The sequence below is a fragment of the Garra rufa genome, chromosome 16 (assembly GCF_049309525.1).
Source record: "Garra rufa chromosome 16, GarRuf1.0, whole genome shotgun sequence".
NCBI lineage: Eukaryota > Metazoa > Chordata > Actinopteri > Cypriniformes > Cyprinidae > Garra > Garra rufa.
Window position 1 is genome coordinate 21921229 of NC_133376.1, and position 13583 is coordinate 21934811.

The 13583-nt window shown below is 34.9% G+C and overlaps 1 protein-coding gene across 3 annotated transcripts in view; it reads left to right on the forward strand.

Moving 5' to 3' along the window:
• LOC141288182 (A disintegrin and metalloproteinase with thrombospondin motifs 2) overlaps positions 1-2795 on the forward strand; it is a 199859-nt gene extending 197064 nt beyond the window's left edge. For all 3 annotated transcript variants that reach the window (XM_073820280.1, XM_073820282.1, XM_073820281.1), the window contains one exon: positions 1282-2795. In XM_073820280.1, coding sequence (XP_073676381.1) covers positions 1282-2360 — 1079 coding nt within the window. In that variant the 3' untranslated portion in view covers positions 2361-2795. The remainder of the gene's footprint in view (positions 1-1281) is intronic.
• Positions 2796-13583: the final 10788 nt, after the last annotated feature.

Genomic DNA, 13583 nt, shown 5'->3' on the forward strand with positions numbered 1-13583 from the left:
ATGTGGCATTGTGTCAGTTTTATATTTTCCAAGTTTGGAAGTTGTGTTGCGGTAAAAAAAAAATAGCAACAGGCAGGTAGCTCAAAGAGTTCAAACATTTTATATGTGTAAAAACATCAAATATGTGTAAATCTTTCATGGGTTTTCTACTACATATTTCAATAAGAGTTATCATATATGTTATATTAATCCATACAAGTCTCTGGGTTCCTGAGACTCCCGGGGTTATTAAGTTGTGTAAAATAGGTGTTATAGCAATTTTTTGAATGTCTCTAGCTTACATTACATTGTTGTATGTATATATCTGCATCATATTGATATACGCAGATATGTGCCTTGCTTTCAGATGTCAACCATTGAAAATCTCTTTGACGATCACCAATTTTTTGGAGGATCTTGCTATATGTTTTTGACAACGATTATATAACTAAATATAATCCATATTCGCATGGAAAAATAACCACATTCACAGTCCATGAATAACCACATTCACAACGAAGACAAAAGAAAGCTGCATATTAACTGATTCATCCTAACAGTCAATGCATCTATATCCCTGTCTTTGCAGACTTAATGGTCAGTTCATAACTCTGTTTCTTCCTTTGCCTCAACTAATGCTTCTCTCTATATATATTTTTCCATTTCTCTAATTTCTTACTCAAACTTGTTAAAATCATGAAAAGCTTAGAAGTCATATTGTATCTAGTTAGCTGCACATATCCTCATGAAACTATCATAGATTGAAAAAAATAGTAATGTGTTTGTTACCTTAAGAAGCTTTTTCATTTTGATCTGACATTTAAATTTAGTTTTGATTATGTAAACATGATGTTAAATAATATATGAAACCCTGGACCACAAAACCAGTCATAAGGGTAATTCTTTGTTTTATACATTATACATAATCTGAAAGCTGAATAAATAAGCTTTCCATTAATGTATGGTTTGTTAGGGATACAGCTATTTAAAAATCAGGAATCTAAGGTTTCAAAAAAATCAAAAGAATGAGAAAATCACCTTTAAAGCTGTCCAAATAAAGTTCTTAGCAATTTATGTTAGTATTCAAAAATGAAGATATATTTACAGTATGAAATTTACAAAATATCTTCATGGAACATGATCTTTACTTAGTCTCATGATGATTTTTGGCATAAAAGAAAAATCTATAATTTTGCCCCACTGTGCTACTTAAGGTTTTGTGGTCCAGGGTCACATATTTGACTTCAGTTTGATTTCATTGTTCATCCATATGTCTTATCATGCTCCTCTCTTGTTTTGCAGAACGTTGTCACGGTGACCGTTCTGCATTCTGTCGCATGGAGGTGCTGCAGCAGTATTGCTCCCTGCCGGGCTTCCAGCGCATGTGCTGCAAGTCCTGCAAGGTTGTCAATTCCACAAAGACCACTGTGATCACAAGTAAGCCACCATCCAAATCAAAAATCACCACCAAAGGACGATCCACCACAACCCAAAGTCCCAAACGCACAAAGTCCACCACGCCGTTGACCTCCACACCAGCCTTTTTGCTGTCTACAGAAGGGAAAGGTGTCACATCTGTGAGCACACCTCACTTATATACAGCCTTGGCAACATCAACCAATTCTCATGGATACACAACAACGCCCCTTTATGAATATACTACAACTCCTATATATAAGCATGCTACTCCAGAACAGAGTGCATCCTTTGCTATTACTACACCAATCACATCTGCACCTGGAAATGATGTGGCAAACATGACCGAATTAACTGTTAGCACTGCAACAAGCATCACATCTGCACCTCCAAATGATGTTGTGAACAGCCCCGAATTACCTGTTAGCTCTGTTTCCCCAATCATTTTCATTGATCTAAATAATGTCACTCTCATTCCCAGAACCACCGTTCAGTTTAAAGAGTTTGATTCAAGTAGTGGTGCACAAGATGTGGACAGCAGTGCGGTATTCCAGTCAACAACATCAAATGGTGTGAATAAAAGTGATATGACAACCTCAGGCTATATGGACATCAGCATCCCAGTGACATCTATAGCAGAGGTGGTAACAACCACTGAAGACCCTGCTCCCTTGGTCTCAACCTCTATATCTACGACTTCCAGTACACCACTGTCCATTACTACAGAATCCGGCACAGAGAAGACCAGCGGACGGCCGAATAAAGTGGAAGCAGTGAGTGAGAGCAATGCTATTGATATACCATATGGAATAATCCCATTGGACAACGAGTTTCCTGTGAATAACATCATCCCCAGGAGAGGACGAGTGTTTTTACGTGAGAAAACACGGAATAAGCGCATCCAGGAACTGCTTGAGGAGAAGCGAAACTTTTTGAGACGGATGAAAAGAGCACAGGGGATTTGAACCCCTGTCCAGTTTCTCTTATAGAGATACAGCTGCCAAATGCAACTTCTGAATCCAGATTTCATCTTGGTGCTTGGGTCAAGAACTGGAAAAAGGCCAAAATATCACAGTGAACTGATGCTTTCCCTCTTTTAATGACATGGCAAACTGATCTTTGTGGAACAAAACCACTAGCAGGTGTTTGCACAGTTGCTTTGAACCTCAAAAACGTCCATTTAGGATGTTTCACTGAAGGATCTTTTAATTCAAAGTGATTTATAATTTTAAAGGATTAGTTCAGCCAAAATTGAAATTCTGTCATCATTTAACCTTATGTCTTTCTAGTCATGGAACCTACCATGGAACACAAAAACGGAAATTTAGCCACTTTTTTGACCCCTTTTTTGTTATCCAATGGAAAGCTCCAAAATTAACAATAAAGCATCATACAAATCATCTTCTAAAGTCTTTTCAAGTGTTGTGTGAGAAACAAGTCATTTTTTACAGACGTATCATAAATAAATCATAAATCTTTAATGTCATTCACATTCTAGAAAATTCAAATACGGTTCATTAAGATTTTTATGGTACTTTTATGGTTCTGTTTTGAAAGCTTGACTGCTTTTTGTCTCTATCGCCTTTCAATGAATGGGAGAAAAGCAGCATGAGAAAGAAAAGGAAGTCAGCACAAGGGTGAGTGAATGATGATGGAAATTTCATGTTTGGGTGATCTAAAAATCATAGAAAGAGAGTTATCTTGTGCACAAATCTATTCCTCTCAACATGTTTTTGCCCAAATATGCTCAATGACAGAAACAGACAATAGGCACATACTGAATTATGGGTAAATTAGCATAGATTTTTTTCCAGTTTACAACCATTCTGAAATGCACATGATGGTTAGTGTGTTTCAGCGGATCATTTTACAGAGTCAAAAATATAGAACCTGTGGTGATTATGTGAATATATTGAAATATATTGAATATATTGAAAATGAGCCCAGAAGAGATGAATCAGAGTTAAGTGTGAACATAACCAGACATGACATTGTACCTGTGATAAGATAAAATTACAAGGTTGTTTTCACTGATGAGTCATTTGACAAGAACAATTCAGGGATACACCGTGTTACATAGATACAGATGTTAATTTTATGCTTGTGAATTATATTTCCTTTCACCAGTATGCAAGCTTGTGCTGAAACATTATCAGATCAGGTCAAGATGATATATATTTTTATTTGTGAGATTTTGACTTGTTATAAGAATGCTCTACACCCCTAACCGAAGATGTCAAAGACTCCAATATGTAAAAAGCAGAAGAAAATGTCAAAAACAGAAATAAATTTTATATATTGCAAAAAGAGAGTTTCAGAGTTGTACATTCCTCTTATACATTTTCTTGTGCTTTTACAGACCTTTGTAGATTTTCAGATTAAGTTCATATATTTAAACACTAAAACTATATACAGTATACCAATTCATTCTTGTTCTCTGAATAGTTCGCTATTCAAAAGTTGAACCCGCATGTTGAAAACTTTTACAGCTGTTTAATTAAGTATATTGTCCATACAAATTCTTAAAAAAAACTCAGAACAAAAATATTGTACATTTCTCATTATTTAGCATCTTTGCCTGAAGGTTTCGCAGAGAAAGAACTGGGCCAATTAGACCGGAAGATAGAGCCGTACCTCTGCTGGAGCTCCTCATCTCACTTTTTGCTCTTCATTAGCTTTCATCCTCAGTGCAGGTCACCATAAGTCTCACATCCATTCCTTACAGACTCAGGAGCTATAATGACAGAGGAACAAGACCCATATTAAAGAAGAATCAAATAAAATCTCTTTAATAACATCTCACTTGTTTGTCCTCTGTAAGGAGAGAAGATGATCATCTGTAAATTCTTTGCTTACGTCTGCTGAGAAAAATACACTATTAATATTAACAGTGTTTTCCCGAGAGTTAGAAGAAAACTTTGCCAAGTTAGGTCTACCAACAAATACAAAATTCATGTGAACATTTCTCATTTCATTTTGAACTATTCTAGCTATAAATGTATTCTTAGTATATGCGCTTCAACGTGTAAGTACGCCATTTTCTGTGAACGTGCAAAACTTCTAGAGTTCCGGTTCATTAGACGTGGTAACAAAAAAAATAACCAAGTGCAGCAAACAGTAAAACTGTTTGCTCTGCAAACCAGTTCATAATAAAGATAATACATTAAAATAATATGGTAAGACATGCCAGTTTGCAATATCAAGTAGCAAAAAATGTTTTGTACAGCTAAGAATAGCTTCGTCACTAGCGGAGCAGTATGGTTGTTTAAAGGAATAGTTCACTTTCAGAACAAAAAATTTACAGATAATGTACTCAGCCCCTTGTCGTCCAAGATGTTCGTTCATTTTCTTTCTTCACTCTGAAAAAAATAGTTTTTTTGAGGAAAACATTTCAGGAATTTTCTCCATATAGTGGACTTATATGGTGTTTGAACTTCTAAAATGCAGTTTAAATGCAGCTTTAAAGGGCTCTAAACAATCCTAGCTGAGGAAGAAGGGTCTTACTTAGCGAAACAATCAGTTATTTTCTAAAAAAAAGTAAAATTTTTATACCTTTTAACCTCAAATGCTTGTCTTGTAGGGTTATGCTTGACAGTTAGGGTATGTCTTAAAACTCCTAACTCATTTTCTCCTCCAACTTCAAAATTGTCCTACATCGCTGCAGAGGTACCATCCCAGTATTTACAAAGTGAATGTGTGTGCTAAGAAGGTCAAAAGCCCTTTACAAAAAAAGGTTAATCAGCGATGTAGGACCATTCTGAATTTGGGGGAGAAAATGAGTTAGGAGTTTTAAGACATACCCTAACTGTCTTGAACCGGAGTGCACAGAGTACTCATGCATTTTAACATACCCTTACTATCTTGAATAGCAGACAAGCACTTGTGGTTAAAAATTAAATTTTGTTTAGAAAATAACCAATAGTATCGCTAGATAATACCATTCTTCCTTAGCTGAGATCGTTTACAGCCATTAAAGCTGTATTTTGGAAGTTCAAACTTGCAGGCACCATACTGTATAAGTCCAGAAAATGAGAAAATGAATGAAATGTTTTCCTCAAAAAACTATTTATTTACGACTGAAGAAAGAAAGACATGAACATCTTGGATGACAAGGGGGTGAGTTAATTATCTGAAAAATGTAGGTTCTGGAAGTGAAGTTAAAATAATTATTTTAACCCTCAGCGCGATTCAGAACAAACGGTCAGTTATTTTGAACGGACAGAGACAGCCGCAACTTACGCCCGATGTTGCCAAGTCCGCGGTTTTCCCGTAGTATTGGGCTACTTGTCTTTAACACAGTTTTGGGCTAGTTTTGAGTAGCAATTGGGCGGGATTTGTTGTGAAAACCCTGCTCACGCCATTGGTCGAGTTATTATTGCAGCATATAGCATTATTGTGTAGGACTTGAGGGGTCGATTAGCAAATAGCCAACCAAAATAAATCACTTACTAGATTTTGTTGCCTCTGTATATTACGCTGAACAGTGCATTTCCAGTTTCTGGTGTTTGTAGTCAAATTGACATATTTACGAGCGATAATATGACGGTAAGCCTGCAAACATTTTAATATATTTTAAGTTTTAATGTAAAAGTTTAAATTCAGTCGATGTTTTTACCCTGTTTTAACATGGATGGATGTTAATGCTGCATTCCAGGCAGGTTTTTGAGCCCGTAAATAAGGACTTATGACTTTTGTTCCAGGCAAGTCACGCCAAAGTGCCTTAGCTAAATGCCCTAATTATTTATTATTAATATATTTTCGGTCCGTGTACCTACGTATAATTGGTTTTCTCGTTTTTGTTTTCAAAACAAACAAACGAATAAATGATTGGTTTATGCAATATTTACATTTTCTCCGGAACACAAAAACGAATTTCATTCATATTTTCTATTTTGTTTTCATTACACGTCGTTCAAATGCAGATATTAAAAAGTCAACAAAACCAAATCGAAAAATTAAAGTTTTTTTGAACAAAGCGCGTTTTAGTACACCGGAAGCTCGCTGCTGCCGCTGAAGGTTTTCACTTGAGACATAAAACGTACTCGGTTACTAACGTAACCTCGGTTCTCTCAGAGAGGGAACGAGTACTGCGTAGCTTTACGCTAGGGGAAAATCCTTTCCGCGAGAGATATTGAAGCCAAAAAATTATCCTTAATTTTGTATTAATGTAAAACGCGTTGCCGCAGTGAGCAGACATAGGCGAGGCGTGCTGCGTGCCTATTGGCTGCTCTGCAGCAACTGCAGTATGGCGCGTACTCCGTGCCAATACCGAACGACCGACCGAACAGCCGAACGGCTAATCGAACGTCTGACCGCACGTCTTGAACTCTCTGCGGGTGATCCACGTGACGACCTCACGTGACGTCAGCGCTATAAAATTTGGACATTAGGAATTCAAAAATGATCAAAAAATAACTCTGGCTTTTTTGTTGTTGCTTGTACTTGATTGGAATGTTGATGTTTCCTGTATTATCTCTGTATTACTGTATTATCTGTTTATGGCATTAATAAAAAAAAACTCTTACCCTCTTTCCACAGCAGGTGGCAATGTATAATAAATGTAGTGATGTGAATAGGTTTAACTTTCAAGGTGTACTTAATTTAACATATTAATGTTGAAATCTTATTTTTTTAATCTTTCTTTTTCAAAAGTGATTTCAATGTAATTACATTTTTAATTCGAAAAAGTTTATTAGAAAATAAATTTTCTAATATATATATATATATATATATATATATATATATATATATATATATATATATATATTTATTTATTTATTTAGTTAGTTAGTTATTTATTTTTATAATTGTCCTACTAATCGTAAGTATATGATTAATTAAATCATTTGACAGACTTGGGTAAAACAATTTGAATGTACTTTTATGAATGTACATATTAATGCTGCTAAAGAAATCGGATATCAACGCAAAACCCACTTTTAGTCATATTTATTGACGTGTAATACAGTTACAAAATAATTGATAATAAGCTTAAAAACATTACGTCGTGAATTGGGAACTCAAGGAACTCAAGTAAGTAAGAACATTAAACACTAACTCACAGTAGGATTTTTTTGTTAAACAAATGAGTGTGTCGATATGTATTGTTATTGTGATATAAGTCTTATAGCGATCAATGCAGTAAATTAAAAAAAAAATGATATGCTTAATGTGTATTATTGTATCAGTAATCAGGCACGTGCAGAGGGGGGGGGCGGAGGGTGCTCGAGCACCCGCCCCTTTTGCTCAGATGCCCAAAGTGCCCTTCTGTCAGAGGGCACCTGCAGGTCCTAAAAACTCCTCAATTTAGTTGTATCAAATTTAAGGCCATAAAAATTTTGAAATATGTTAAATAGTATAAGAAAATACTTAATTATAATTTAGGAGGTCGTACGTTTGGGGACGGAAAAACGAGAATCGCGATATGGCTGGATTAAACTTCAAAAGGCAATGATGTCATTGAATAAATATGCACGCTGTAGGTTTCAAAGTCAAAACGCGGCACTGATGTCTTTATATGAATTTATCTGAATGGGAACCGACTGTCCTCAGAAACATGTCGTTGTCATTTTCATTTATTGCCTGATAAACAGCGTTAATGCTGATTTGTATACAGCTGTTAGTTACTAGAGAAACCTTAATATTTCAGCGCTCTTAAAGCGCCCCCTTGTGACAGAGAGTGACTTTTTTTTTCCACATTTTTTCAGCTCTTTATGGTCAAATTATTGCAATTATCGACCCACGTTGTTATGCAGCAAACACAGAGTTGTAAATGTGAAAGAAGTTAATGTGCCTTCTAAAAATCTAAACAAATAAGACAGTAAAAGTTATGTTTTAAATACATATAATAAATGATAAACTCGGTTTATCCCTTTTATGGAATAAAGGCTGAAATTCCATTGTATAAGATATTTTGTTTTGTTTTGTGTAAAGCTGTATCTGAATTAAAGATCATGCCATTTTATGCCTTAATATTCTACCGTACATTGTCAAATCCTACTCATACTGTTCATTTTACTTCTGCAGCTCTTAAAAAGGATCACAATTTGCCTTAAATTGATATTTAAAATATTTAAAATAGTGAAATAAAATTCCTTCCTTAATATGTTTGTTTATTTCTATACTCTGCAGTAAAGCCTGTTGTCTACAATCGTACAATACAATACAAATTGTACAATACAATACAAAGTGAAAAAAATATTACTGATTCTGTTGTTTGAGTCCTGGAAGGCAATTTAAACTTCAAATAATGCATAATTTGTCTTATTAATGACATTGTTACTTGTTACATAAGTAACTGGATGCCTACAATGAGGTGATGGACCCTGCTCTTTAATGCCTTGTTTCAGATGCCCTTTTTATACTTTGAGCACCTGCCCCTTTAAAGGTCTCTGCACGGCCTGTCAGTAATATTAAAAGACCACACACATTTTATGAATCATATTAGTATGAAATGCATGCAACACAATAGCCTACGTTTTTATCAGCTTACTAGCTTTTATTGTGACAATGTGGGAATACGTTTTTTCTGCCATTTTCCCAAAATCTTATGTTTCAAAAGTACATACGATATGCTATTTATGACAATGTGGGACTTGACGACAATAATGCTACACTTTTCGGTCCTTAAATAAATAAAAAACATTTGTATAGGCTAAAGTGTTTGTTGAGTAAAGAAAACTATACATTTTCAACGAAACAGCTGGCATCGCATACAAGCAAGAGAGAGAGAGAACCAAAATGTGCGCGTGTCGCTGTAGGCTACTCCATTCACAACATGACTGTGTGGATTTATGATATTTGAACATTTTTAATAGATAATAGATATTATAATAGAAGAATTTACAGAGGGGATGCTTTTTGTCATTTTACTCAACAATCCCTCGCATCCCTCTTCAAATCGAGCCCTGGGTATAACAGGTTTATCGTTATACTAACCACAATAGCCTATATATATATAGTATACTGTACAATGAGATAAAAACACTCCAACGTGTTACAACGTGTCTTTACACCTAAAAAACGTGTTGTAATCACGACGAGTTACCAGCGCTGTCGACCAGACGCCATGACTACACGTAAACAACACGTAAGTACATGTAGAAACGTGTTACAAGTTAAAGATTATAATTTTGTCTCTTTGTTTGTGTGTGGCTAACATGAAAATGACTTGTGCCTCGATAGCGAGTCGGCTGGAGCTGATGTTGTTAAAATAGGCAGGTCATCTGCATCTGCGAGTATAGCTGTTTCATTGAAAATGTACATTGTTTTCTTTACTTAGCAAACACTTTAGCCTACATAAATGTTTTTTATTTATTTAAGGAGCGAAAAAGTCTGGTATTATTGTCGTCAAGTCCCACATTGTCATAAGTAGCATATCACATCTACTTTTGAAACATAAGATTTTGGGAAAAATGCAGGAAAAAAACGTATTCCCACATTGTCACAATAAAAGCTAGTAAGCTGATAAAAACGTCGGCTATTGTGTTGCATGCATTTCATACTAATATTCATAAGATGTGTGTTTTCTTTTAATATTACTGATACAGTAATACACATTAAGTATAGATATTTGTTGAATTTACTGCATTGATCGCTATAAGATTTATATCACAATAACGATACATATCGATACACTCATTTGTTTAAGAAAATTCCTACTGTGAGTTAGTATGTTTAATGTTCTTACTTGAGTTCATAGGCGGAGGGTGAACCAGCTGTAAGGCTAACTACAAACATCATAAACTCGTCTTTTAGAAAAGAAAACAGACGCAGCTGTCATGTAGGCCAATAAAATATTTTTAATGGGACGGACTTGTATTTAATGTGATTACAATTTAATAAAAACATTAGAAATTGATAATTATAACTTTTCATTTCAACAGTTATTAAAACAGCGATTATAGGCCTATTCAGAAAACTACATTACCACTAGCTTTCCAAATCTCACTCTCCAAAAAAAACAACAAACAAAAAATAAAATAAAATAAAAAATAAAACGCGCACACACATTAAACAGGGACGCCTGCAGAATTTCTTCCAAGGGTACACAGTTTTTTTTTTTTTTTTTTTGCGAAGGCCAAATGATCAATGAGACGGTTTAAACTCAACAAGCATGCATCTATCAAAAGCATGCTTTCCGCTATTAAAATAGTTCAGTTTAATAATGGGAAAGTGATTATATTTCGTTTCGTTTTTTTATTAAGTTAATTTAGAAAAACGTTTGAATCATTTTTTTTTTATTGTTAATTGTACCTGTAATGTTTTTAAAGTAATAACTAAGCGGCCAGCAGCAGTGAGTTGATCATCTATATTTGATCAATTTAGCCTTCTCAAAGCACAAGGACTTGCCTAAATTAAAATTCTTTATATAAAACAGTTCAAGCATATTACACGTTAGTTTTAAACGTTTAACCTTGATAAATGCGCGCTGTTGGATGAATATCCAATCGTTTGTGTGGAGACTGGAAGGCAGCTGAAGCATGTTTTATAGGATGGAGGCACCAGTGCATCACTTGTTTGTTTGTTTCTGTGAAAACAATCTAGAAAAAAAAATTCTTCATTTTTGCTCATAAAGGTAGGAGTAATACATCAACTTTTATTTTAGTGCACTCACAGTCACAATATAAACAACTCGTTTTGCGTTTATAAAATAAATAGGAAAACAGAAGACGCGCCGTCTGGTCTTGAACGGCATCGCTTCACAATCAACTGAAACTCAGCGAATAGCCTCACAGACATGATATATATATATATGATGATATATATAGAAAGCTATAAATTACCACTTTAAAACGAAATAATTCAAATCGAAAATAGAAACTTTCATTATGTAATCTGTAAAGATTTAAAGATATTTCTACTGTATATAAAGGCACGTTCATTGAAGAGATGGCGAGTAATTTTTTTCTTCATCTCCATTATTGATGAATGTCTAAAATATAAAAATAAGGAAAAGCCTAAAACAGGCCCGATAATATTTGTTTTAAATTCTATTAAAATTATAATGTTATATAATATACTATAAAACTATAATTATAATTACAAATTATACTGGCATATGTAAAACTTTAATAATTGTAGCTGCTTATATATTTTCCGATTTTTATGTCTCTCTGTTCTAAATATCTTAAAATTTAGAGGATTTGCTGCAACGCAATTTTGTACGATATGCGAATTATTAATTAGCCTATTAGTATTTTAATCCATACCTCAAATGCTTTAAAAACACCTTTAAAAATTACTTTATTGCATTCCAGATGCTTTTAAAGAACTTTCCAATGTACATGTTATCTTAAATTTAAACCATGAATTTGTTGTATTCCCTGTGTAATGAATCTCTTAACATTGTAGGCACGTCTGAGCTTTGTTGTTTATGATGAGAAAAAATCAAGAGTTGAGCGCACTCAACAAAACTGACAAGACTCATTTGAACGCTTCTGATTAGACATTTCATTCCTAAACTCAACAGAATCGTGTGTGATGGTTATAATATGCAACACTGTAAAAACGCCTAAAAAGAATTACGGTGCAGATGAGCAGGGCTGCGTTCTCCGATAACGTTGTCTCTTAGCGTGCTACGAAGACTCAAAAGGTACACCTTAACTACAGCTATACCTTTCCTACGTGTGTTCTCCAAACTATACCTTAGGATATTGCTTAAGGTAAACCTTCTTAAGTGCGACCTTAGCAGGTGCTGTCCACGGTGGAGGTGCTGAATAGGTTGATATCGATGCCTCGGTGATCGATTGTGCGCTCTTTCTTTCACAGCGGTATAGGTAAAGTATTGAGAAAACAATGTTTTTTTTTTAATAAAGAAGCGTTTTAGAAATAGTACAAACTGCATTTATCGGGGCTCAATGAAATATGTACATGCAGAAATACATGTGTATGTGTTTCAACTTATCCTCATCATTTTGCGTACGAATAACACGACTTTGCAATAGCGTGTAATGCATAAGCCAAAGTCCAATTTTGCGTGCATATGATACGCCAATCCTTCCAATTAACTTCAATGGAGAGAGGATGCGTATAAATACCACGCATCATCTTTTATATAGATGATATAAAAGATGATGCGTGGTATTTGTATGCATCCTCTCTCCATTGAAGTTAATGGGAAGGATTGGCGTATCATATGCACGCAAAATTGGACTTTGGCGTATGCATTACACACTATTACTCTCCAAGCACGGCGCCGTCTTTGATTTAAAACAAGTACTCACGGTCTCGCTGCCATAGCTATAAAGTTTGTGTAAACTCATCTTTCTTTATATAGACTCATAGCCTTTTCTGTCAAATGGTTCGCCCGCTGATGTGCCTCGAGATAGTAATTAAAAAAAGCTAACAACCATGGAAACTTTATTAATGAAAACACTTCCATACACTGGCCAGAACTGGTCCCCCGACTGAGCCTGGTTTCTCCCAAGGTTTTTTCTCCATTTCTGTCACCTGTGGAGTTTTGGTTCCTTGCCGCTGTCGCCTCTGGCTTGCTTAGTTGGGGACACTTTCCAGCGATACCGTATACTATTTGAACTGAACTGGACGATTATATCACTGAATTCATTGATGAACTGCCTTTTACTGAAAATTGATTGTTTACAATAATGCGTTACTTACACACTATTGTGCTGTTTAAATACTGTGCAGTTGCTTTGACACAATCTGTATTGTTAAAAGCGCTATATAAATAAAGGTGACTTGACACTGGGTGTAGTAGGCTATAACAACTTAAGTATTTTATGTGTAAAATTTTAAAGTAAAAAATGCAATTTTAATACTAAATCAGATTTTATATTAAATGTTCATATAAAATTTTCTATTTGTAATTAAACTGCGATGTAAAAAAGCTTTTTGCGTGGTGCCCACTAGCGGTATGAACCGCCAGCAGCGGTAAGGTATAGCTAAGAGCGCTCCAGACCAACCTTACGAACGTATGAGTTAAAGAAGGTATACTTAACTAAGAAGGTTTCGGAAAACACATATTAACGATAAGGTACTTCTTAAGGTACAACTTAAGAACGACGTAGCGTTAAGGTGGTTTCGGAGAACCCAGCCCAGATCTTTATGTAATGCCGCAATTTACACTTTCTATCATTTTCATTTTATTAGCAACAGACGTAATATATTTAATTTGTTTGTGCAGGGGAATATGTCCAATTTAGTGGCATTTTTTGCCCCAGGTCCCC